This window comes from Dryobates pubescens, chromosome 13 (assembly GCF_014839835.1).
Source record: "Dryobates pubescens isolate bDryPub1 chromosome 13, bDryPub1.pri, whole genome shotgun sequence".
Taxonomy (NCBI): Eukaryota; Metazoa; Chordata; class Aves; order Piciformes; family Picidae; genus Dryobates; species Dryobates pubescens.
The window spans coordinates 30,827,936-30,853,436 of NC_071624.1; the positions used below are offsets into that span (position 1 = coordinate 30,827,936).

The following is a 25,501-nucleotide window of genomic DNA, read 5'->3' on the forward strand; positions in this document are numbered from 1 at the left end:
CTGTTGCCCTTTTTATATTTATGTATAAAAAGAATTCTTCTGTAACACAGGGAGATAGAAAGAGGAGAGAAAATTGATGCCAAATATACGAGCATCCGAACATCAAATTAGCCTTTGTGAGAGCTGTGCTGATAAATAAAAGCACTGGTGTTAATGACCAGGGGAATGATGTATGCAGTTAAAGTTTTATTACTGAGTAAGCTTGGATTATGTATTATTAATTATTAGTTTTTTAAGCTTCTTTTTGCTTTAGACCAAAGTTTCACAACAACTCTTGCTCCCGACAAGCGTCTTTCCTCAGTTACAATTTTCATCAGCTTCTTACCAAATGAAAATGAACTTTTGAAACTTGCAGCAATCTGCAGGGTGGGTGTTTTGTTTTCTGAAAATTCCTCTTTAATGGAATAAAAAGTTAATAGGGAACAGGGGAAAAAAAAATAAAAGGCACCAAACACATTCTAAAGCCCTAAAAAGATCAACATGTTATCTTATTTCTCTATTTTCCAAGTATTTCCTGCAATATTTTCATGTGTTTTGGATGATCTGTGAAAGCAACACAAGGATCTCTCATCAATCACACCCCTCTCTCAAAAGCACTGAGAATCCAGTTTTGTAGGGTTGGGGTTTTTTTTTTGTTGTTTTTAAATGGCCACATATTTCTCTGTCAACTCAATGTTAGATCTTTAACAGATTTACATTCAGGCCCAAAACTGGGGGACTTTTGAGCAAGGTCATTATTGCAGGCTGCACGTGGGTGGCCTGGCTGATGAATTAATTAAGAATACAGAAACAAAGGTCAAAAGAAAATAATTATTTCCCCCCCACCCCACCCCCTACCTCTAAAAAACTCAAGCCACTAAAGGCTTACACATTTAATTCCAATTACTGAAAAAGAGGACATCTGTCCAGCCTGAGTTTTTAATCCATTTCAACTAATTAACAGATTCAAATAAATAGCCGTTACACCGAGCTGAAAAGTTTGCTAACACTTCATTAGCAGGCAGTTTAAACAAGCACACAACCTTGTTAACATAGTTTGGTTTACCACAAAGTTGCTCGGGCATCTCGATAATTATTTTTACTCCTTTCACAAATATATCATGACAGCCAAGCTCAATAATTCCACATTCCTCTGCATTTAGCTAATTACTTCATAATTCACATTTTCTTAGAGCGCCGGCGCTCTTGAAGGCAGGAGCTGTCACACAAACAGCTGCTGGGGACCAGGTTTTATTACAATATCTACATTCATCAGGCTTATGAAAAAATATTTTCCCTTCTAATGCAATCTCACAAAATTCAATCTGAAGATTTCCTTGGTCTTTAATTGTGTGTTTTTCAGCGGTAAGTTGGCATTTCAACCTCCACGGTGGTAGCGGAGTGCCTTTCATGAAACGCACTTGAGTTCTACCTCATCTTCTTTCTACTGGGTATCTTTGAAATAGCAGACAGACTAAAAAAAAATCAGTGAAAACTTAAAAGCTGGAGTCAGTCCTTCTGGCTTATGTCCAAAACATGTTCCTTAATCATCCTCCTGCTAACTAAATCTGTGTGTTTGTACACATGCGCTCACTGCATCTTTAAAACCTGTGTTGCTACGCTCAAAGTAAATGGACTATCAGATGCATCATTACTTTGCAAGCCTTTATATCTATCTTTATATTAAAAAACCTCACTCCTTTCCTACTGAAAAAGGTGCTTATAGCTCCTTCACAAGGTCAGGCTTGCTTGTCTTAGATTTATTGTTGTCTTCTTTCTGTTTCTAAACCAGATTTCTTAATTTATTTTTCTTTTAATTCTATGTTATCTCTAAAGATTTCTTTTGTTACTTGGAAATCTTTTTTATGACAACACCCAAAGTCTTAAGTTAGGCTGTGCAGACTCAGAGAGAGATCTCTATTATTGGCCTGGAGGAGGTGAGGTATTCCTTTTACATTAGGAGTCTGATGATGATAAGAAAATAGTTCCTTTCTGCTTATGAAATTCCCCTCCTTCACGCTAAGGCTGCCCACCCCTGGAAACCATGCACCTCTGAAAACACACAAATATATTTACATAGTTGCTAGACTGATGAAAGGGATGCAAGGCTTTCCAAGTGTTCATTCAGCCCAGCAAACACTTGGTAGGCATCACTCATTCTTGTGGTTTCCCAGTCACTTTAGGAAGAGCAATGCCTGTAATGGGCAAAGCCACCCAGCAGCATCCCCGTAGAGCAGGAAGGAAATACTCCAAGCTAGGCATCTTCATCACAGGAGGAAGCAGGAATGCCACTAAGTGTTTCCTTGAACCCACACAGATCTCCTATTTCCCACCTGGAATCTGAAAACTGGGATGATAAACTAATAGCTTTAGAAAATCACTGCCACACAGTGTCAGGAACACAGAGACTAAGCAAGGCATTTGCCGTGCCGCTGTACCGCGACTGCTTTCTCTAACACACAGGAGAGGCTGCAGTCTGCCTTCATCAACTCCCTCAAACCCTCTTTTATTTCAACCACAGCATCCCTAATAACATAGTCTGGATGACTGCTATCAGCAAACCAGCTTGCCACAGAAGAGTAAAATAATTCCAGAAATTAATACAAGGAGGAAGAATCAATGCAGCTCAGTCATCCAGACTCAAAATCAGCACGACACTTCCCCACCAGTTTCTGCTGAAGTTCTGAGCAATCACATTCAGCTCAGTGAGATTCCTTGCATCCTTTAAAGGTCAGACTTGCTAAAACGCTTTCCTGAACTGAAGCTTCACTCGATTATGCTCTAAAAACCAACCAGGACTACCCAGCGAGTCCATGTACGTGCCATCGAAACTAGCATGTCATTTCTTGCAGGCTTGTCTCCCTCTGCCAGCACACAGGCTCAGGATCCCTGCCAGGCTCCTTGGGACAAGGCAACTCGCACAACTGCCAAAATCAGAGTCTGCCACGTTCAAATGAGGACATGTGCACAAAAACTTACATTTCCACCTGGCAGTGGAACTAGAGCTGGAGTGACGGACAAGAGCCCAGTGGGGATTGCAAGCCCACACGATGCTCCTCGCATCAGAACGTTCTTGAGCGGGGCAGTGCTGAGTGACAGGCTTTACTCAGACCATGCACAAAGTGGATTTATTTTTAATCAACTTTCTTTTTTGCTAGATGCAGATTTCAGTAAGAAAAGACTGTTAAAAACACTTCTGCACCACCAAAGTCTAACAAGGCAAGAGAAAGATTATTTTCTTTTTCCTGAGGGAAAAAAAGAGCAAATGAATTCCCAAAGCAAGGCTCAGCACTAAGAATAAATTATTAATTTAATAGCATTTTTGAACTTCAAATCACAAAAAGATGAATGCAAGAGGTACAGTTAGGATATCTAACGCAGAGCCTCCTTCCCTAGAGGTTCAAGACCAAAATTATTTTACTAGAACTGATGGCTTATTTATGTTCCAGCAGCAGTATTTGGACAAGGCAAGCGTTATCATTTTTACAACTACTTTTCCATAGTGCCCTTTAGGCTTGATAGCTCCCTACTATTGTTAAGGTCAGAGGACAAGTTCATAAAACCTCTAAATCATACATAACAAGAACTAAAAACCTAAGATATATCTTTTTTTTTTTCTTTTCCCCTAGGCCTGTACAGAAGAATCAAAACACAGAAAATGACCACTTGAAATAATGACCACATTAAACAAGGCTCCATGAGAAATTTATGAGGCAAAATTTTCCTTCTTTTTTTTCCCTTCCTTTTTCTCATATTTTTTTTTTTCCCAGCACTATAGACTCAAAAAGACTTTTTGCCCCCCAAAACCAAAACCAAATCCCAAAGGTCAACAGACTTATTTTAAGCCCAGCCTCTAAAATGTTCAGTAAAAATAACTCTTTTTTTTTTTCCATTCTCTATTTTTCTTTTAATTTGACAAGGGCTATAATGTTCTATGAACAACCCTCTTTCAATGTAACCTTGCTTGACTAAGTACTTCCAAACCTGATTCTCAGCAACACTCAACTACAGCTCAAATAGTTTGGTTTGCTTGCTTTCAAGTAAAACACTTCATTTTCCCCTCAGGTAAGAAAATAACTTGAGTTCTGATCTGTCATTAATACCTTACAAACTTACCTGCAACAAGCACCATAATGATGTGAAATAAAAAGGAATAAGGATAAAAGGAATTGGTTTTCTTTTTTTAAATGCAATAAATGTGAACATTAGTGGGGGGGGGGGGGGAGGGGGGGGGAATCTCTTACCAAATGGTTACAGACTAATGAAGTGTATGGGAGTCCTGCATAAACACTGATTCCAGGGCCAGCCACTTTAAAATGAAATGATGGATATAAACAAACAAAAAGAGGTGGCTATTTGCTGTCACAAAGACACTGCAGCGCTCCAGTGTAAAGTTTGTGTGATCCTGGTGTGGATTTTTCAACAGATGCTTTTGTCTGGCACGGTGTACTGCATGAAACAGTAAATATGCCTCCAAACAGCATCATGCTTGACTACATCTCAGTTTGGGAATTGATATAAAAATAAGCTTTTATACTTAATAGCCAGCTTCACTCAGCAGCATCCTTGTTCATTTTTTCCTCCAACTGGAATGCAACAATTCACAGGACTTCCAGACAATCCCATTTTCCAGCCACGTTATATATTCATAAATATAATCAGACTACATATACATTTCAACTGATCAGCATAAATCAATGTCAATTAGGAACAAGTGTTAGAGAGACAAAATGTGACACTTCACACTTGATGTTGTCAAAGTGTCACATAAATATGTTCTAAGGACAATATATATTTTGGCTTAATTTCAGTCCCCAATAGGACTTTATCACAGCTGTGTGTGTCTGTAAAAGTTTTTGACCTGGCAAAAATCTCAGTGATTTTTCATTTTCAAAAGCCTACAATATATTTTCCTGAGCTGGTTGGTTTGTTGTTTCCACACACACCCCCTTTGGGGTTTTTTTGGTGAAAATGAATGCACATTCTGTTGCTGTGCAAACTGCGTTACCTGCCCCTCTGCTACTGTCTCTGTGTCAATGATAGTGATGATTCCAGGCACCAAAGGACTTCGACGAAGGTTGCTGTGAGCTAAAATTTCCTCTTCGGTTGCTCCTGAAGGCAGCGTCCCTGTCAGCTGGGTAACTACTTTCCCAACCATTGTAAGTCCAGTCTTTATTGTCTATAAAAAGAAAGAGAACCAACAAATAATATTTAGGGCTGTTCTGTGGCTTTGTCTTCAATTATTTGTATTTTTTTTCTGAACATAATAAATACACATCTTTTCGAGTTGAAACTATCCCCCTTTATTTTGGAGTTAATGACTTTAACTGTGCACATGAGAAGCATACAAACCAGATGCTTTCAGAAGTGAGACATAAGCTGCTAAAGTCTGAAAGCAACAGAAATCTATACAAATAATAAATTGGCATCCTTTCAATTTGAAATATTCATCCTTATCTTGGAATTAATTCATACAACCTGATTGTGCACGAGAGAAGCACAAAACCCAGATGCTTTTGTAAGTGATACATAAGCTGCTGAAGGCTGAATGGAACAGACATATATATGGGGGGGGAAATAACATCCTTTCAATTTGAAATGTTCCTCCTTATTTTGGAATTAATTAATATAAGCTGGTTGTGCACAAGAGAAGCACAAACCCCACGGTTTTGTAAGCGATCCATAAGCTGCTGAAGGCTGAATGTAGCAGAAATATATATATATATAAAAAATAGATTAGCATCCTTTCCATTTGAAATATTCATCTATAGTTTGGAATTAATCAACAGAACTAGGCTGTGCACAAGAGGGGCACACAAACCAGATGTTCTTGTAAGCGATCCATACGCTGCCAAAGGCTGACTGTAACAGAAATCTATGAGCAAGAAAATTTGCATCCTTTCAATCTGAAATATTCCTCTTTATTTTGGAATTAAATGCTTCCAAAAATATTTTGGAACAGAAGAAATAGTTGAATGTTGTCTAAATGTTACAGTTTCTTTCTTTAACTTTGTTATTTACTTATTGCCATGGCAAGATAGAAGAATCAAGCAATGAAGCCAAGCTGGAGGGGGGGGTGGGGGGGTGGAGGGCAGCGATACACAGAGAAATACTTCTAACCCCTAATGGTTAATGCTGAAGTTAATGCTGAACAACTGCAAGAGAGAGGGAGTTTGGCTTCTGATAGATACAGCAACCACATTCATTGTTTCTCAGCAATTCTGCCTTTTGCAGCATTAAGATGGGACTCAGACCCTCCAGAAGTAAAGGTGAGGTGGTAGAGAGGACAGCTCTGGAGACGCATAGCCCATCACAAACAACACGCCTTCCCATGGTCGGCATGTCCTCCAGACGTGGCTCTGGAAACAGATGCATTGCACCAGCTTTTATCATCTAAAGGGGCTGAAGATTGGTTTTATGTTGTTTTATTTTATGCAGGGAAAGAGGGAGAGCACAGACAGAGGCAGGGATACAGATTTAAAGAAACACAACCCAAATTACAAGTCCTTGAATCAAGGACTGTGCCTCCTTTGCCGCTGAAGAACTGAACAGATTTATTATGCAATATAAATAAGAAATAGCAAAAGAGATCCAAATGGAATGACACTATAACAAGCCAATTCTTAACTAAAAAGACAAGCTAAGCTGCCTGCTAAATTGAAACAGAAAAAAACCCCAACAACCCTGTACAGATCACAAGCTGAAACCAAGAAGCAGCCACAAATCAATTGCAACTGCTTTGTTTAGTGCTAAAATCTCAAACTGCAGTGATTAGAAAACACATTAGTGTTCATCAATTAGCAGCCAAACGTTTGTTTTAATAATTCATAGGAAATGACTTACACAAAGTCTGTTAGTGTGTTGTCAGGAAAACCTCTGAAGGGCCAACAGAATTAGGCGCCACACGGTATTGATGGCACCATCCAGCAGGAAGCCTGATTAACCTCTGAGATGCCTCAGCTGATGTACTTACCCCATTAATGCTAATGGAGATACTACCACTTAAAATCGAGCCATGCCTTTATCATAGGAATGTCTTTGGGGTTTAAAGTCTTTAGTAATATCCTGCCATTTGTTTCTTATTATTTCTTTTTAGACTCAGATACAAGAAGTGAGAATGGAAACAAAAATTCTACACAGGCAAATTTGGATGACTGAAAAACTTCAAGCAGATAACAATACCTAAAACAGACCAAATACCATCAGCACAACACATTTCAGCAGACACTTTCTTTACCAAAGTGTCAGTTACTAAACCAGGGCAGTTCCTGACCAATAGTTAATTGCATAAAAATAATAAAGAAGGCAGTTTCTGGCCAATATTTGTGGTACAGAAATTATAAACAGGGCAGTTTCTGACCAATACTTACTGTATAAAGATAATAAAGAAGGCAGTTTCTGACCAATACTTGTTGTATAAAAATAATAAACAAGGTAGTTTCTGACCAATACTACTAGCATAAAAATAATAACAAAATAAGGTAGTTACTGACCAATACTTGTTGTATAAAAACAACATAAAATGCACTGGCAGTTCCTACAGCAAGAAAGATAAATCAGTGTAAAAGTTTTCATATGGGAAAGTAAGTAAATGAAAAGAACCAAGACTTTTAACTGATCTGCTTTAGAAGATTTCTTTGATACTACACCTAGAGAAATCCGATGACAAAGTGCCAAGTATAAATTCATAGCTCTCTAGGAAAGAAAAAAATCAACGTGGCTTATCTAGCAAAATGAATTACTGCTCTGTGTTTGAGCAGACTGTGACTGCGGGACTACTGAGAAGAAATAGGTGTACAGAGATGTGGCTGAGGCCATTAGCTGAGGAATATCAGTGCAAAACCATTACAGCACTTACTTCTTTGTGCTGTGTGTATATTTGCAAAAACTTCTCTGGTAATCTTTAACCTTTCCCATGCCATATCGGCTGTCCCCTCCATCCATTAGAGCTAATGACCTTGCTCTCACATAAGCTGTTAGTACTCATTAAGAAGTTATCAGGTAACAAGAGAAAACAGATGCAGCCTTTGCTAAATCACTTTGCTGCTACAGGATTAAAAGATACGGAGAAAGAATCAACTAAAAGAAGTTATGAGGTGAGAAGAACTTGGTTTATAATTTGATGCTGGACATTCGACAGACCAAATACATTTTAAAATGGCTTAAAGTTTGCACCGTCCCAGTGCCTTTGTCACTGGTGGGAACCTGCCAGTGCCACTCAGTGAAGTCTCCTCATAAATGAAATGGAAAGACTTGATCCAGGTCCCTTTAGGAGCAATGATGCACGTAGTGCAAACACACGAATGATCGGTAGGCTCACGTGTACCCTACCTGCTTAAAAATAAGACTTCACATTCATTCAGATGTAAAGAAAGGGAAAAATTTCATTAAATGGAATGTGTGCACTCATTTAATTGGAAAATAAGCACAACTTCCATTAGATGAGGACATTAAAATGCAGCATTCGTTTCCCGTTAGGCTGTTTTGTTCCAACAGAGGTCTTGTAACCTCTTAGGGACAAAACGTATTGCTCCTGTTTCACTTAATAAATACATTTTACAGGATTTATTTTCTTTTTACAAATGGAAAAAAAAAATAATCTTTAGAAAGCAGAAAGGAATATCAGAAAGCTCTGACTCGCTAATCAACAAAACAAAAGCTTCCTGGGTTAGTCTGAATTGAATGAACAAATAATCAATTACAGATTCAAGTTCAAACTAAATGTTTGTGGAAATGCTTCACAAAGATGTTTCCCTTTCCTGCTCTTCCTGCCTGTTCTGAGAAGAGGCAGAACAGGGAAGAAAATCATTAGGATATTCAACTTCAAGAGCATGGCAAGTTTGACCATGGAAGCATCTAATTCCTCTTCCTTGCTGCATCCAAAATGGCTGCACGTGGATCATTCTAACAAGCCATTCCACAGTCAGATCCTTATCTCAAACCAAGCACCTGAATACTCTCCCACCACTGATATTGTTAAGTAACACTGGGATTTATTCTGAAAGATGAGTATCACACCATGCTCAGCGAGGCAGAGAGGTAGGCATCTCCTTGTTTGCTTGTCTTCATGTTTGGACTTGATGATCTTGAAGGTCTTTCTCAACCCAAATGATTCTGTGACTCTATATTCTACTGCATTGGTTCAACTGGAGTGAAAAGAATCTTTATCCCATCAGGAACAATGTTTTTCCAAACATATCAATTTCTGCCTTTGCTAAACATTAGAATCACAGAATCATGTGGTAGGAATGTAATGTATGTTGGAAAAGACCTTTGAGATAAACCTAAATTGGAATCTTGACATGTTTTATGTCCAGAAATTTTCTGCTTGATCAAATGAGAAAAATTAGCAGAGGGTTTCCGAAGATGAACAGATAGAAAGCCACCAACCAAATGCAGGGAAATGAAAATCAGACAAAGCTGGGGAAAGCACCTGTGATTTCCCAGCAGCAGCAGAAAGCAATGCACTTGCAAGATGCATCTAAGGAGAAACAAGGAAAAGTTGGATATTCAAAATAAATCCTTCCTGAAATTACAAAATCGAATGGGAAGATGACAGAAAGGAATTTTTCATCATGCTGCCAGAATGACAGGAGTTTTGGCACCAGTAAACACCACACTCCAACATGACCACAGCTGTGACCTCCATATTGGGGGTCAACAGGGGAGCTTCTGACTCCTACATTACTGGAACAAGGAGAGAATTTATCAGCTGCATCAAGTACAGCACACAGCAGGACATCACACTGAGGACAAACCCACCACTCACTACCAGCACACTCCAAAGCATTTCTCAAAAGGAGTCCCATTAATATAACATTCTGTACTGTCATTGAGAGCTTCTGCAGAGGAGCTGAGAGGTAATTCTCAAACATCACCCTGCTGAAATTGCTCTGCTCTCAGCTTTACCTTTCTCCTTTATATGAAGTTCTTTCGCCTCCTTCAGCAAGAAATCAGAACCCAAACAGAGAAAAGGCTTCAACTCAAGATAATCTGACTAAACAAGAACTTTTATGGTAGCACTTCTGAACCAGAAGACAGCAGTGTAGGGAATAGAGGACTTCCACTTTCAAAAATAGTTAATACCTCTGCTGCTCAAAGCCAAGGAATTGCAAAGCACTGCAGGCTGATAAGATAGAACAGCAGTAGAAGCTTATAAATTAGGACTAACTTAAGCAAGGAGTAAAGTTGACGGTGAGGTAATGTGACGGACAAAGAGCAACAGATATTTGGAGTATCTATGTGCCAAGGAGGAAGTCAGCATTCAGTTACCAGAGATGAAAACTCTGCTAGGAGCTAAGCCAAGATTCACTGAAATTGGTAATAAATTAAACAGCTCAGATTTAGCGCTGCACACTCGAACACCAGTAACAAATTAATACAGTAAGGCTGAGATAGACAAAAGAGCCAAAGTGTGCAAATATTTAGTGTGCATAGTATTAATCTTGTCTATTACAGAGACATCTAACAGCCAGTTGACAGCAACAGCAATTTGCTTGGCAAAAGGCAAAGCAGTATAGAGATGAATGAGTATCCCTTTTCCTGACTTTCCCTCTTCCTTTATCTCCATACAGAGGCTAACAATCTATCCTCTCCTGTGATTATAAACACATTTTATCTTCAGCATCAACTTCACATGATGCAACATCATGAGTTTAGTCCTTTCATATCTTCAGTTTACCATGGGAATTGCTGGATTATGATCCTTAGCCTAGCGCTATCCAGCACGTAAGGTCATCACCTTGGTCCTTACTGGCTTCAAAATTAGTCATCCTCAGTTTCTGAGGATAAGATATATAAAAGATCATAGAATCATAGAATTCTCAGGGTTGGAAGGGACTTCCAGGATCACCTAGCTCCACCTCCCCTGCCATGGGCAGGGACACCTCACACTAGATCAGGTTGCTCAGAGCCACATCCAGTCTGGCCTTAAAACCTCCAGGGAGGAGGCTTCCACCACTTCCCTGGGCAACCTGTGCCAGTCTCTCACCACCCTCATGGGGAAGAATTTCTTCGTAACATCCAATCTGAATCTATCCATTTCTATTTTTGCTCCATTCCTCCTAGTCCTATCCCTCCCTGATACCCTAAAAAGTCCCTCACCAACTTTCTTGTAGGCCCCTTTAAGATGTCCTCCTTTTAAAGATTTTAAGTCTGACAACAAAAATGAAACAGGACAGTGTTTACTCTTCAATGCCTACTGGAATGCTTTGACAATCATTATATGGTTGAAGAAAGCTTTGCTGTTCTTCAGTGAGGAGTAGCTTTGGCTTTGGCCATACAGTGATCTGCTGGTGAGAGTTTATGAACAACTCATCATGACTCTGGCTGACCACGCTAAGCCAGTTGTGCTTCAAACTTATGTGCGCTACAAACCCCATGTTACCGATGCTGAGATTGAAGCAGCACAGGGAGATTTCCCCCATTTTCATGTTCTTGCTGACAGCAAAAGTATGCAGAGAGACAGCAAATTTCCGATGTCTTCACAAGAACAGCAATCCCAGTTCTCCTCAACAATGCAAAAGAAAAAACCCCAAACCCAAAACTGTGATTTTTTTCTCCTTCTCCAGCCACAGCGAGATGGTGTCCAAAGCTGTGCTGATGGAATGTTTGTTTTGATGTTTTGTTTTCACATCAGATGGCATGCCCTGGGTCTCTCTTTGTGGGTTCTTGTAACTGTTGTTTTCTGCAGTGACGCTGAGCTTTCTGCTCTGTGCTGTCATTTAATTCCTATTATTAGGTTTGTTTTGTTGTGCATATCAGAAATGAAAAGGCTGGTGGTTACATGGAAAGCTTGTAATCAGCACGAAGGCTGCCAGACTGTGCCAAAACTCACTTTATATGTGTGTGTCTCTGTGTGTGTGAGAAAAAGAAATTACTTGACAAAATGCTGCAGGCAAATCCTCAAGGAAAGGAGCAGGGTGGGAGGGAAGAGTAAAACAATAGCTCTGCATAGTCTTTGGCTTAAGATTTACCCAAGCCGTGGTCTTCTTTGGATGCTAAGAAAGCCCAGACATCTCTCTGAAAACAGAGGGATATTATAATGCCATCTGGACTAAGAAAACCAGGCAATGGAACCTACATGTAAACAGCCATTAATAAACCCTAACCTTCAAAGAAATGCAATTAATTAGCTCAAGTACTGAGCTGTCATCCTTCAGAGAGATTAAAACATATAATGTTGGTGTGACTGAGTCCAAAAAGCACCAAGCACTTGTAAACTCAGTTTTCACCAGGCAGAAAGACTAATAGTGCCGAGTTCCAATCACATGAACTTGCCAATCTACAAATCCATTCCACTGTGATTTTCTTGTGAGAGGAGTCACTCATCTGAATAGCTGTTTGGAATACAAGTTATTTTCCCAAGCCAGTTCAGAGGGACAGGAATACTTAGTGCAAAGCAACGGCTACTCCAAGATGTGCAGGATCAGACCCATCTGCCCAGCACTAAGGGCAGCCTGTTTCTTCCTGTGTTTTCCTCTTTTGTGAATGGGGGGGGGGGGGGGGGTGATGACACACGGTACAATTCAGCAGGGAAACCTAATAATTATCTTCCATGATAACCTCTCCCAGCAGCAGATGATGTACTCACTTTGGCAGCACTAATGACTGTGGCAGTGTAAGACTGAATGTTGTCTCCACAGGCTCCACCACGGGATTGATGGCAGCGGATCAGCTACAAGAAGAAAGACAGCAACCAAGTAACTACTATTAAACTACACAAACCCATAAGCCATTACCATAGCTCTTATTTATCATGTACAGTGGTGTGTTTTTCCCTGCAAATAGCAAAAAGCCCTGCTGAGACACTTAACCCCTTTTTATAATCTTCTGGGTGCCACCCAGACTGTCGCGTACTCCACTCCAGTTTTCAATTACAAGATGAGTAGTCACTAAGAATTCATAAACTTTGAAATGGTGGGATTTTGGGTCTGGCAGCAATACCACAAATAAATTTAAATAAATATAATCAAAAGCTTTAGCCATGTATATGTAACATTAAATATCAGACATTCTAAGAATCCCAGTGTGGCTTTCCCCTCCTTTTTATGAGTAGCAAGCGAAGAAATGACAAAGGAAAAGAGCTACTTTAAACTTCACTTCTAATAGATTAAAGGAATGTACAAGGGGGTTACTCTGCATTGCCTTCCTTCAAAGTTAATAAATTAAAACAAGGCTTTTCTACCTGCCATCAGCTGTCTTTGAATCCTAACTAACAACAGAATCTGTGCTTCTGAGTAAATAAAGGAGCAAACAAACTATAGGTGTTTGTTGCTTGTTCACAGAATCTGTTACCTGATTAATTGCTTCAGCTAAAAGAAAATTAAAAAGTCACTGTAAGATGTATCTGCTGCTACAGGTTTTCCTTTACTATTTAAGCATCTGAATGAAAAGACTCCAACTAGAGAGAAAGGGAAAGTCCACAGTGAATATACCTGGGAACACCCAAGCCATTTAAACCCTGGCATAATTCTGTTGCTGATCAGTGCCTTCGACCTTTGGCAGCAGTGCTTTGTAAATCCCAGGCTGGCTGGCTAAGGTTTACAAAACCACACAGGCCTGGTGGTGATGGTCAAAGATAGGCAATCCTGAATTCAGAGAGAAATCAGTTGTGCTTCAAAAGGTATCACAAATACATTTCTGAAGTCTGCCTCTCTGATAATTTCTGGTTCAGCTCTAGGAACAGCTCCTCAGGCCACAGGTGGGAGGGAGTAGAAACATCTGCTTTGAAATCAAAATAAGGCATTAGAAGCTGAAGGTTTGAAACACTCTGAGTTTTACAGACACGACCACTCCTCTGGCAAAGAGCAGTGATAATTGTTTTACTTGGGATGTGTTTTCTTCTTTTGCCTCCAGAAATATTAATTCAGCTTTTTCCTGGAGCCTAACAAATTTAAGTGGTCATTTTAATGTTATTTCCTAGCCTACAAGGTGCATCATTGTGTTCTTTCAGACAAACTCACTGGCTCTGTCCAGACTCCCTTGCTCCAAGCAGAATTGAGGGACTTGCCTGCCTTTCAGAGGAGTCTGTAATAAAGTGATTTAAACTTTGAAAATGCAAAATGGGTTGATTATTGCATCACCTCACTAAAAACACATGTTGATAGCTGTCTTCTGGACCTTTACTCTTACATATTTATGCCTCCCAAGTTCATGAGCTGTAATCAAATGCGCAGAGGAAAAGATATGACAAATAACAAACACCAAAGCACAACCAGAGTGGGTCAAAGATTAGGTCTGTCATCATTGTGCAAGTCCTCTTACAGATCACCTTTTTCACAGAGCTTTTTGTCTCCAACTTTTTCTGCTCTTCCCCTCTATGTATGCAAAACCTGGAATGAAATTTACAGTCAAAGAACCCTGGTAGGGTTGAAAAATCAAACCTTTCCTCACCTTATTTTCTGCGTAAGCAAGCCAACGGCTTCCAAGAGCAATAGGATTCATGTTTGGCCCTGGACATGGATAACAGCCTGAAAAATTTGAGGAGGCAACATTAAGAAATAGCTTCATGACTCCTTATAAAGAATTTTATTTATTGCCAAGAAAACAAAAAGTCTAAACAAAAACCTTTCAGTTGCTAATATCACTCACTAAATGCTTGTGTTTTCGTTCCTAGAGATAAGGCTGTGGTTAGATGAGCTATTCTGAACACTTAATTATGTGCAAATACTCCTTTCTCCTTATGTTTGCATTTTTTTAATGCCATTTGGATGCTGCAGGGTGAGGGCAGTATTTAAGTCTGACTGGATTGCTCTGCATCTTCACATTTTAATGCATTTTACTTGACTGATGTCCTTCTATTGGTGTTCCAATTTGCTTCAAGCTCTGCTAGATTTATTTACTGTGGTATGACAGGGTATATTATGCTTTTTTCATTTATAATAATTCCATATACAAGCCCTCAGCCTCTCAAAATCCTTTTGCACACACCTAACTTTACACACTCTGGGCAAAGTTTCCACTGCTCACCTGCTTTTCATTACCTTTATATTACCACTAAAGTATACACATGCATAAAGGTGCATAATAAAACAGAGAATTATTCTTAAGGATTAAAAGGTGAAAACAGTGATAACAGAGAGCCACTCAAAATAGCTGGGAACCAAAAAATACAGTAAGGTTTAAAATCAATCAGGCCCATGTTCAATGTAATTTAGTATATAAAGTCCAAGTCAAACAAACAAACAAAAAAACCCCCAACCCCCAAAAAATCCTCTTAAAAAACCCAAACAACACAACAAAAAAGCAAAAAACCAAGCAAACAAATAAAAACAGGGGGAAAAAACCCAAACAAGCCCAACAACCAGGCATATCACACTCTTAACTACTATTAAAAATACAGAACTTCAAATTCTTGAAAACAACTAGATAATGCTTGAACATGAATGAAAAGCTTGAGCAATCTACAAGCAGAAGTAGCAGAGTGACCATCATCCTAATCACTCTTGTCCTACTTCCATGTCCTGTTTCCCCCTCTTTGTTTTTCATCATTACAGTTTAAACCCTTTTGGGTGAGGGCTGCTCTCTCTCCACCAAGATGCAACCCTTGCCTGTACTCAGCACTCAAATCCCACTGATGTGTCTGAACTTTAGTATTTGAGCCCTGACACTGGAAATGTCCTTGCTGGGTGGTTCCAGCAGGCTGCCTTCACTGGGATCCTTTGTCAAGGTAAGAGTCTGAAAGTTCAGCTACTGAAGTCACATAGATGAAGCCACAAAGCTGTTTACTTTGTGTTATCAAGGGACAAGAAGATTTAAGCTTGAGTGTCCCAACTCAAGCCAGTATCCTGGGACCCTCAACCACATGTCTAACGCCGTTTACTAGCCTTAAATCCATTCTGGTACACTATGACCTACACACAAAAGAGAAATATTGCCTAAGAGGGGAAGGAGGAGAACCATCAAGCAAATGGTTAATCTCTGTTTTCATCAGTTCTTAGGCTAATATAGACAATTTAGTAATTCATATTCTCTCACTGGCTGGGCAAGAAACAAAACATTTTCAAACTTACAGACATGTGTGTCTCATTTAAAGGAGTCCTGCCTGCTGATCCTGCATCCCAGGCAGAAGGAGCACTTAGATTAAGCAAACAGCTTTTCAGAAGAACACATACAACCAACTGCAATTTATTGCATAAAATCCTCCACTGCATTCTGAGAAGCAACATTTAAAAAGCTTTGATTTCCCCTAAGTCTCTTCTGTCAGACTCTTGATGCTGATCTGCCAACCCATCAGAAAAATCACATCCATTCACCACCTTTTTATAACTATTAAACAGGCTCCAAAATAGTCCAGAACATTTAGTGAGGACAAGAAGAGTTTTAAAGCTTAATGGCATTATTCTCACTGCTTGCAAAATGGTGAACAAGCTGCATTGGAGGGTGCTGGCTACAGCAGGTAGGGCTAAGTTTAAAGGGACATAGAATCATAGAATCAATAAGGTTGGAAAAAGACCTCAAAGATCATCAAGTCCAACCTGTCACCCAACATCTCATGACTACTAAACCATGGCTCTAAGTGCCACATCCAATCCTTTTTTGTACACCTCCAGGGACGGTGACTCCACCACTTCCCTGAGCAGCACATTCCAATGGCTAACAATCTGTGAAGAACTTTCTCCTCACCTCAAGCCTAAACTTCCCCTGGTGCAGCTTGAGACTGTGTCCTCTTGTTCTGGTGCTGGTTGCCTGGGAGAAGAGACCAACCCCCACCTGGCTTGTCCCTTCATTTGACAATACTCATAGACACACTTGGTGGCATTTTGATGGGCACATGCAGAACCAGCTGCTGCAGTGTTCAAGTTGTCTCAGATAAACAGCTCTGCTTCGTCTTTTAGAGCAGAGCAGTGAGGGGATTGCAAAATTCAAGCGATCACAGCGAGCTATTTCAAAGGTCATACAGCAATGGAAGGAGAAAGGCAGCAATTCATCCAATTAAATCCATCTCAGGCCAGGAAAGCCAAACCAAGTGAGTATTTTGTAAGGTCTTATCACTGCCTTGATCTCAGGAAGGAAAAAGAATTCTGAAGAAATGATGCCATAATTGTTATTGCATTCCAGAAGCACATAAAATGTGGGTAGCCAGAGCCTCTTAAGGAACAAAGCAAGCAAAAAAAAAAACCAAGAAAAAAAGGTTGTAACTACAACCCTAGGTTGTAAATACGAACGTGTTCTTCCCATGGCATTATAGATCAGGGCTGGTAAGGTTTTAATGCTGACTTTTGCCTCAGCAGTTCTTAGCTGGCTCAGTAAAGATATTCAGATCCCCCAAACTTTATTTCTTCCCTTTTATGTATCAAATGTAGCATGAAAAGCTGACAGATGATAACCCTCATCATATCCATCTCCGCAGCGAGTTTAGGATCAGTCATGTGCGTTTCCCAAACTCTGCAGGCACCTCGTAACATCCTTGAGCAGAAAACAGAAGGAGGATCAGGCAGCAGATGCACTGCAACAGCAAAACCCCGGCAATTCCACAGCTCCTACTAAAAAAAAAAAGAACATCTTGCTGGGAAAAGGGAAGAAAAGGGAGCTGTTCCCAATTCATTCGGTGAACCAAAGGAAAGGAAGAACTGCAAAAAGCATTATTCTGCCAGGCACAAATTAATCAAATCAAAAGTGTAAAGTTATCTCACAGCAAAACTGCAACTGTCTTCACCAAACCCACTGTAGGTGGTTTGTTCCGTGAACTGGCCTCAGACACAGCTCCACACACAAACCAGCCAATTCTAATAATAACCTCCAGAGAGGTCAACAATTCAGCTGGGTACTAAACTCTCCTCTCCGATACAAAACACAGCATAGAAGGGGGGTAAAAAAGAGAGAGAGCGTGAGCTATTTCCTCCCTTTCTTTTCTTTGCAAGTCTCTGCATTTTGGAAGCATGCAGCAGCACAAGGATAAACAAAGGGTTATACTTTATGGGAAGGAAAGGCAAATTGTTTTTCTGCTTTCCAAAAAACCAGCTGGAGTCAGCAGAACATCATCTACTAGGCAAATGACAAGACAGCCACAGCGTGACCCATCCAGCTCAGCCACCCAATCGTTACCAGCCTAACTCTCTTAAAGATTAACTTCTATTTCTATTAAACTTCAAAACAACTGAGGAAAAAAAATCCATCCTAAGCAACAACAGCAGCGAGTTTTGCATGTTTACAATAGGAATGAACATAATGAGAGTGCAAAACTAACTGTCAAGAAGACCAAAGTTTCCAAGCTTTAATGACAGCATGAAGAGGTCATCCAAGAAATGATCACTCGGGGAAAGTCCTTCCAAAAGTACAGCAAATCAAGCAAGTACTAAAAAACATCTGATCTTCAGATCAGCTTTGCTGGGACTATCACCCACAAAAACCTAGGTGACAACCTACTGGCAAATATTTCAGATGTTTCAAAGAACCCTATTGCTTTCTCTCTCTGTGCTTTACAATGGTACACAGAGGAAATGCAGCTTCAAAGCTGTGAATAAGGAAAAATCTGAATTTAAGTGCAAATTTTTCTGCTAACTTCAGTTCCTACACCCAAGACCTCCAACTGGTGCTGATGTAAGCAGCACTGATGACTAAAAAGCAATCTCCAAGCAGGGACTCAGATAACAACACCCTGGTCCCTCATATTCTGTGCCTTCATTTTCCTGTTTCCAAGATGCAAGGTGTTCCCTGCAACAAAAGAGAAATTCTTTAGCATGACAACTTCTTAGGTTCTTCCTGTTCTTCTTTTTCAATAACTGAGTTATAAAGTTAGGACCTGAAATAACCACTGGAGTTGTGATTATGTGAATGCAAAGATGGTTTTAGCTTCCTTGTTGCTGTGCTGACTTTATCCATTTGGTGTTGGTGAGAACAGAGGAATCCTAGAAGTTCAGGTTCTCCAAGGAGCTACACAAATGTTTGTTTAATGAGTGAGCAAAGAGAAGGCATGTTTATTTGACATCGTTTTCCAATTACTTCTATGAAACTCTCTTCCACCTTTTGGAGACACATATCCATATGTCCATAATAAACCAAATCACCTCTTCTACTCATCTCTGAAAATTAACCCTCTGGATCTTTCCATTGGTTTATGCTCTAACAGAAAAGTAAGACTCCAGTCCTTGCCTTAAATTGTTTTGCAAAAGCTCATCCCCCAGCTTCAGTAATGTCAGTGTGAACACACAGACAGCAGCCAAGAAGAGAAAAGCAACACATTCCTCCCCTCCCACTTAGTTTTTAAACAAACAGCATGTTGGGAAAACAGTGCTGGGAGGAACAGGGCTATTAAAAGTCACGTCAGCTATAACAGAGATAAAGCAAATAAATCACAAAAGATACCACTACTAAAACTTGAGCTATTGGGGCAGCTTTTCATCAAGCTCTAGAGGTTTTTTCCATGAGAAAAAAAGGTTAAAAAAAAAATAAATATGCATGTATGAGTACAGGAAGCCCTCCCTGGGCTTTTGTAACTAATGCTAGTTACAATTAAATTGCAATGCTGAAGAACTGACCTACAGTCCCATTTGGATGGAGAGACGGGGGCTCAACCCTGCAGGTATTCCCCAAATCCAGAAAAACTTGGCTCTTTGCTGCTTCACAAGCACATAAGCTGTGTACAGGCACTTGAAAGTCTGCAGCCATCTAAGTTTTCAACAGCTCTGTTCTTCAGGAGGGCCAGAGCTGTGCAGCTGTTATCTGTGGTACTGCTACAAGCCCAACCAGCACCCGCAGCACTCTACCAAATCAATTCTTTGAATTCTGACTGACAGTCATAGCTGCTTATTGATTTATTTACGTGTAACAAGACCAGGTTGGGTGGGATTTTGAGCAACCTGGTCTAGTGGGAGGTGCCCATGGCAGGGGTGTTGGAACTAGATGGTCTTTAAATCCCTTTCCAACCCAAACCATTCTATGATTCAAGATCTGCTCTGCACCTGTGACCTTCTCATTCATGAAGCACGGATGACGCACATGCTGAGAGGGACTCTGAACACATAGCAGCTATAACACATTCCACACCATGTGTCCAGGAGGGATGCAGGGCAGTGTTGTCCAGTTTTATTTCAAGCTACTCTGTTGTTTATACAGCATGTGGGTACAGGCTGTGTTATTATAAAATCTTCTTGGGATTCTGTCTCTAATCCCAAACCATGGAAGAAATGACATCTGAATATGATGAATATGACATTGGGAAGGGATGCAGTCAGCAACCATAAGGAACACTGGTCAAGGCAAAGATCTCCAAGGCTAAATGACATCCTAAGGCAAAACAAAATGAAACCTTCCTGAGAGAGCAGATTTCTGGCTAAACAAAGACTTTTCTGTTTCAGTGTCTGGAGAGGTTCATTAAAGATGACTTATGCCATATCTTAAGTGTAGAGTGTTTTTAAACACAGTTTTCTGAGCAAATTCTAAAGTGTGGGTAACTCTTCTACAGAAACTATTTGCCTTTAATCATTTATCTGCCAGATATCACTTGGGAAAAAAAAACTGTCAAGCAGTGGAATTGTGTATTTTAAACAAAAAGCCATAGTAACCCACTGCAGTGAGGCTACTTTTCAGTCCCTGGATGTAATTTATCATCAATTAGTAATTTTTGCTAGGTCCTATGAAACACACAGCACTCCAAAATAATAATGAAATGACATAACTGTCCTGCAACCCAAAGCAGCCAGAAAACGGATCCATGCCAGCAAAGCACAAGAAGACATGTACAATAAAGAAGGGGTAGAGTGATACTCTGGTTGCAAGAGGGTTGTTGATTCCAAGGAAAACAAATCATATAAGTTGTTTTATCTAAGATTTTGTTTGTTTGGGGTTGGTTGGTTTTTTCCTTAGCATCACCAAGCAAACAAAATTTATTTGTTTATAAACTGTATAAAGTAATATTGTTTATAAATTCCTCTGGGTTCCTTCTAGATGAAAGGCTCTATGTAAATGTTATTACTCTCACACTGTCACATACTTTCCAAAGCTCTTCTATTGTTCTTGCACTTCCTTCTGTTTAAGCATCACCCATAAAAACTGAGCAAAAGAGCAAACCAGCAGGATGCACTCTACTGTGAAATCATCCTTGCCATCCAGGGCCTTTTTGGAAATCTAAGTGGCATTATTACTATTAAAACACTAAAAAACAGCCCATCTAGAAATAAAGTGGAAAGGCAAATTTATACCATCAGCACCTGCCTTTGCAGGGCAATATTCATAGCACAGAGCATGGTAACAACAGAGTCAGCCCTGCAATGAGTCACATTTTGTGCTCTCCTGCATCATAGAATGGTTTGGTTTGGAAAGTACCTTCAAGATCATCCAGTTCCAAACCCCCTGCCATGGGCAGGGATACCTCCCACTAGACCAGGTTGCTAAAGGCTCCATCCAGCCTAGCTTTGAACACTTCCAGGGAAGCCTGAAAGAATTAAATCTTGGAAAGCATTAAACCTGGGAAAGTACTAAGTCAGGGAAAGCATTAAACCTGGGAAAGAATTAAACCTGGGAAGCACCACAGAGTTTCTTCTTATCATCATCAATACTATGATTATTGCTACTGTTATTTTTATTATTACTACTATTATTATTTCCACATAGACCTCCCTCCCTTCTCAATTCTGTGATGGCAGTTTGAAGCATTTCCCTGTTATTCCACGAGTCTGAGAGCAATATCAGAACTTTTACTAAAAATATATGTGGCTTTTAATGTTCATAAGGCTTAGTTCTTTAATTCAGCCAAATCTGCCTGATTCCAGGACAAACTGTTTTCATTTCAGGTTTACTTTCTTCTTCTGTTCAGAGAAGTGGCCAGTGATAAATAACAATGGTCGTGCAGAGGTTGTTGTTTCTGTGCAGGACAATGTGAGTAAGATGCCTTTGTTTTGGCCTTTCACATTAAGGATTTGGGTGCTTTAGATAAAAATAACTCAGAAACAAACAGCACTTCCTGTTGTAGAGACCATTTTTTAAACTGTCACACCCAGGAGATATGATACACACACATCTTGGGTACCAGTGGCTGCTTTCCCTCTAGACACAATCTTTTCTGGTGTACTTACACTTCCCTGCAACCCAGCAAAACACCCTCTAAGCAGGGAAGAAATCTGTTGCCATAAATTGATCATGTTGCCCTAAAGACCTCTTCAAAAAAGTATTTCACCATGATCCTGCAGTAGTGCTGCACTGATGTCCATATTCAGGGAAAACCACTCTAAACAGTAGCACTGAAAAAGTAAAAGCAGGATCAGATCAGCATTGCCCAGGGAAGGCAGTTACAGAGCACACCAAGGAGTGGGGGTGTTCCTATCCACATAACTAAAATGTGTATACAGAAACTGCTTTTATACAACTCTCAGAACATAGTTGGCTTCTCTTCACTGATCAAGAAAACACTGTGAATCAGGAGCCCATTTCCCACCTGCCTAAAGGGTTTTCAATCTAAACTGAGGAGACTCCCTCCACGGACAGAGGAATCCTATCAATCATTACATGGTGTGGGATGCCCAGGATAGGTGCCACTCACTGATCACAGCTGAGAAGGGAAATGTACATTCCTCCAGAAGTTCTGTTTGTGACTCTTGAGGCATTAAACCTTTCCATAAGACACCCAGGCTTTTTACTTTAAAGCAAAGAGATCAAACTGCTCCCTGTGTGCTGACCAGGGCAAAAAGGCACGCTAACAGAGCTTACTAAAACACACCAAAAAGCCTTCCAGAGCAGACCTGTGACAGACTGAAACCACCCTGACATCTCTTGCATGTGAATGTCACTGAAAATAGGAATACCACATCCAAAGTGCAGATCAGAGTGTCAAACACTGCTTGGTTTGGGGGTGTTTTCTTTGTTGTTTTTCATTCAGAGAGCTGCAGGTGGGGTGCATTTAACAGATACTGACTAATTTTTGGCTCGTGGTTCAGCGAGCCTTTTGAGACTTTCTATACAATAAAGTACTCTGACTAAAATCTGGAAAATTACCTCTTAAGGCTCTAGCTGTGCAGCATCAATAGAAATGTGGTGCCAGCTAATGGCTGCAATAACTGTCTCCATCCCTAGAGAATAATGGATGGAGAATATATCAATATGAGGAGTGGAAGGGCCAGAGAAACTGAGCAGGCACTAGTTATCGGACACAAAGATGATGCCACATGCATGATGTTATCTGTGATAATCTTTACTCAGGGCCCAGGGGTGGGAAGGATATTCTTTACAGAGAAGAAAGTATCCATCAGGCCATATTCATAATCATCAATGTTCCACTAAGTAAGCATTTTTGGAGAAAGGCTGAAGGAGCACTGATGTAATAGAAATCAATGAAATTCAGCTTTTCTGCATCTATTGTTTAGAGCAAAGTAGAGGAGGAGGGAAAAAAAAAGCTGGTCCATCACTTTTGTTTCTGCTCCTTGAGTATTCAGAGAAAGGCTCTGAAGGGAATCTGAATCATAACAAAGCTCTTCACCACTTAAAAACCTGTTTAAAATCCACACCTTGACATTTACTACTGCCACAGGAACACATTCTTATTACAAGCACCAAATTAACTAATTTTTTCTTAGTTTGGCCATGTGAGCACTTAAAACAGTGCAGGATGCAAAATCACTGCCTGGCTTCCCCTTCCCCTTGAGCTCAGCCTTTACTTAACGACACTGAATTGGCTCTGAGTGTTGTGTGAAAGTCACTGCCACAAGCTCTATGCAGACTCATGCTCTGACTTTCCTTAGCAGACACTCAAAGCTAAGAATCATAGAATTGTTCTGGTTGGAAAAGCCCTCTAAGATCATTCAGTCCAACCATCAACCCAACCAGCCATGGCCATTAAACCGTGTCCCCAAAGTGCATTGTGCACATGTCCTGAACGCCTCCAGGGACGGGGACTCCACCACCTCCCTGGGCAGCCTGTTTCAACCCCTGACCACTCTTCCAGGAAAGAAATTTTTCCTAATCTCCAACCTGAACCTCCCCTGATATAACTTCTGGCCATTTCCTCTTGTTCTATCACCTGATAACAGGGACAAGAGACCAAGCTCCACCTCATTCCAACCTCTTTTTAAGGAGTTGTAGAGAACAGTTAGGTCTCCTCTCAGCCTCCTCTTCTCCAGACTAAACACCCCCACTTCCCTCAGCGGCTCCTCAGCAGCCCTATTCTCTAGACCCTTCACCAGCTTTGTTGCCCTTCTCTGGACCTGCTCCAGCACCTCAGTATCACACAGGGTAGATTACAGGACATGCTGGCATTTTTTCTTCAATATCTACAGTATGTTTTCCCTTCAAGTTTAAGCACCTGTCTTAAATCCAGACACGAAGGCTGGAGCACCTGTAAACCAAGTTTTTGTTACAAAGGGCACAAATAAAATCTGCTGGTGTTCTGCCATTCAAGTCAAATCAGCACATTTCCATCTGATCACAAGCACACACAAAAAAATAAACCCAACAAACCAAACCAACAGATTAGTGCTATGTCAAATTTGCTCAAGAAAGATCAGGGAATGCAGTTAAGCATTCCAACAGCAGCATGAACCTGACCATGTTCTACATCCTGAATATTTTATGGTGTATTTATTACAAGGATACACTCAACCACAGAAACAAAAACAGAAAGACAAATACTGCTCATGTGCAACCCAGCTGCATTAGCATTTCTGAGGAACACTGAACTTCAGAATTCCTGACACTGTTTTTAATTGTGCACTCTGCATTTAATCTCTGTGTACGAGCAGTCAAGAAAATGGACAAGAGCTCTTGCCTGCCTATGTTTGCTTTTCAGCTGTCTCAGTGAGGTTCTGGGGCTCCCACGCCACTTAGCTGATACAGATGGAAGATGTGATTGCCACATCTCCACCACCAAATCTGCTTGGAGGGAAAAAATAAGATTCTCCTTTATACACAGCAACAGAAGTATCTTCAAAGAGTTAGTGATCCTCAGTTAATATTTGTGACTTTGCATGCCATTGCTTCTGACCAAGAGCAGTCAGATGAACTCAGCTGTGAATCTTCATGGTGAGAAACTCTCTGGGCAGCCAGTGATACTCCTACTGCCACTGTCCAGCTGAAGGCAGGTCCAGATGGGACACCTGCAGAGCTGGGATGCTCCAGTAATGGAAACAACAAAGCCTTGAAGACTTTGTGCTGAGCTTCCATTTCAGGGATTTCTACTTTTCCAATTTAAACTAGCACTGCCCCTTCTAAATTCAAACAACAAAAACAAGCACAGCAAGAGAGCCCAGTGCTGGCCACTTGGCTGACTATCAAAAATCTTTGCAGCTAACTAGGTAGTTCATTTCCATCAAATTTCAAACACATCAGAGTAACTTATGCATTTAGAGATATGCTCTTAGGTCGGAGAGATTTCAGCACATACAAAACCTGAAAGCTTAGACAAAAGCATTGCTGCAGCCTCAACATGCCAGAGCATAGCACCCTCTTGATAGCATAAGCCATTAAGTGAAACAACTAAGCTTCAAAATCCTCAGGACAGCTATTCACCAGCACAAGTCCAGGAAACCCAATCATCTAGGGGAAAAAACCCCACACATCTCTGCGCCCAGTCACAGCCACCACTGGCCACAGG

At 40.4% G+C, this 25,501-nt stretch overlaps 1 protein-coding gene across 11 annotated transcripts in view; it reads right to left on the reverse strand.

The window, feature by feature from the left end:
• BCAS3 (BCAS3 microtubule associated cell migration factor) overlaps positions 1-25,501 on the reverse strand; it is a 375,413-nt gene that overhangs the window by 297,764 nt on the left and 52,148 nt on the right. For all 11 annotated transcript variants that reach the window (XM_009902820.2, XM_054166698.1, XM_054166701.1 and 8 more), the window contains exons 10-12: positions 14,374-14,450; positions 12,572-12,655; positions 4,988-5,158 (exon numbers count right to left, since the gene is read on the reverse strand). In XM_009902820.2, the coding sequence (XP_009901122.1) occupies positions 4,988-5,158; positions 12,572-12,655; positions 14,374-14,450 (332 nt within the window). The remainder of the gene's footprint in view (positions 1-4,987; positions 5,159-12,571; positions 12,656-14,373; positions 14,451-25,501) is intronic.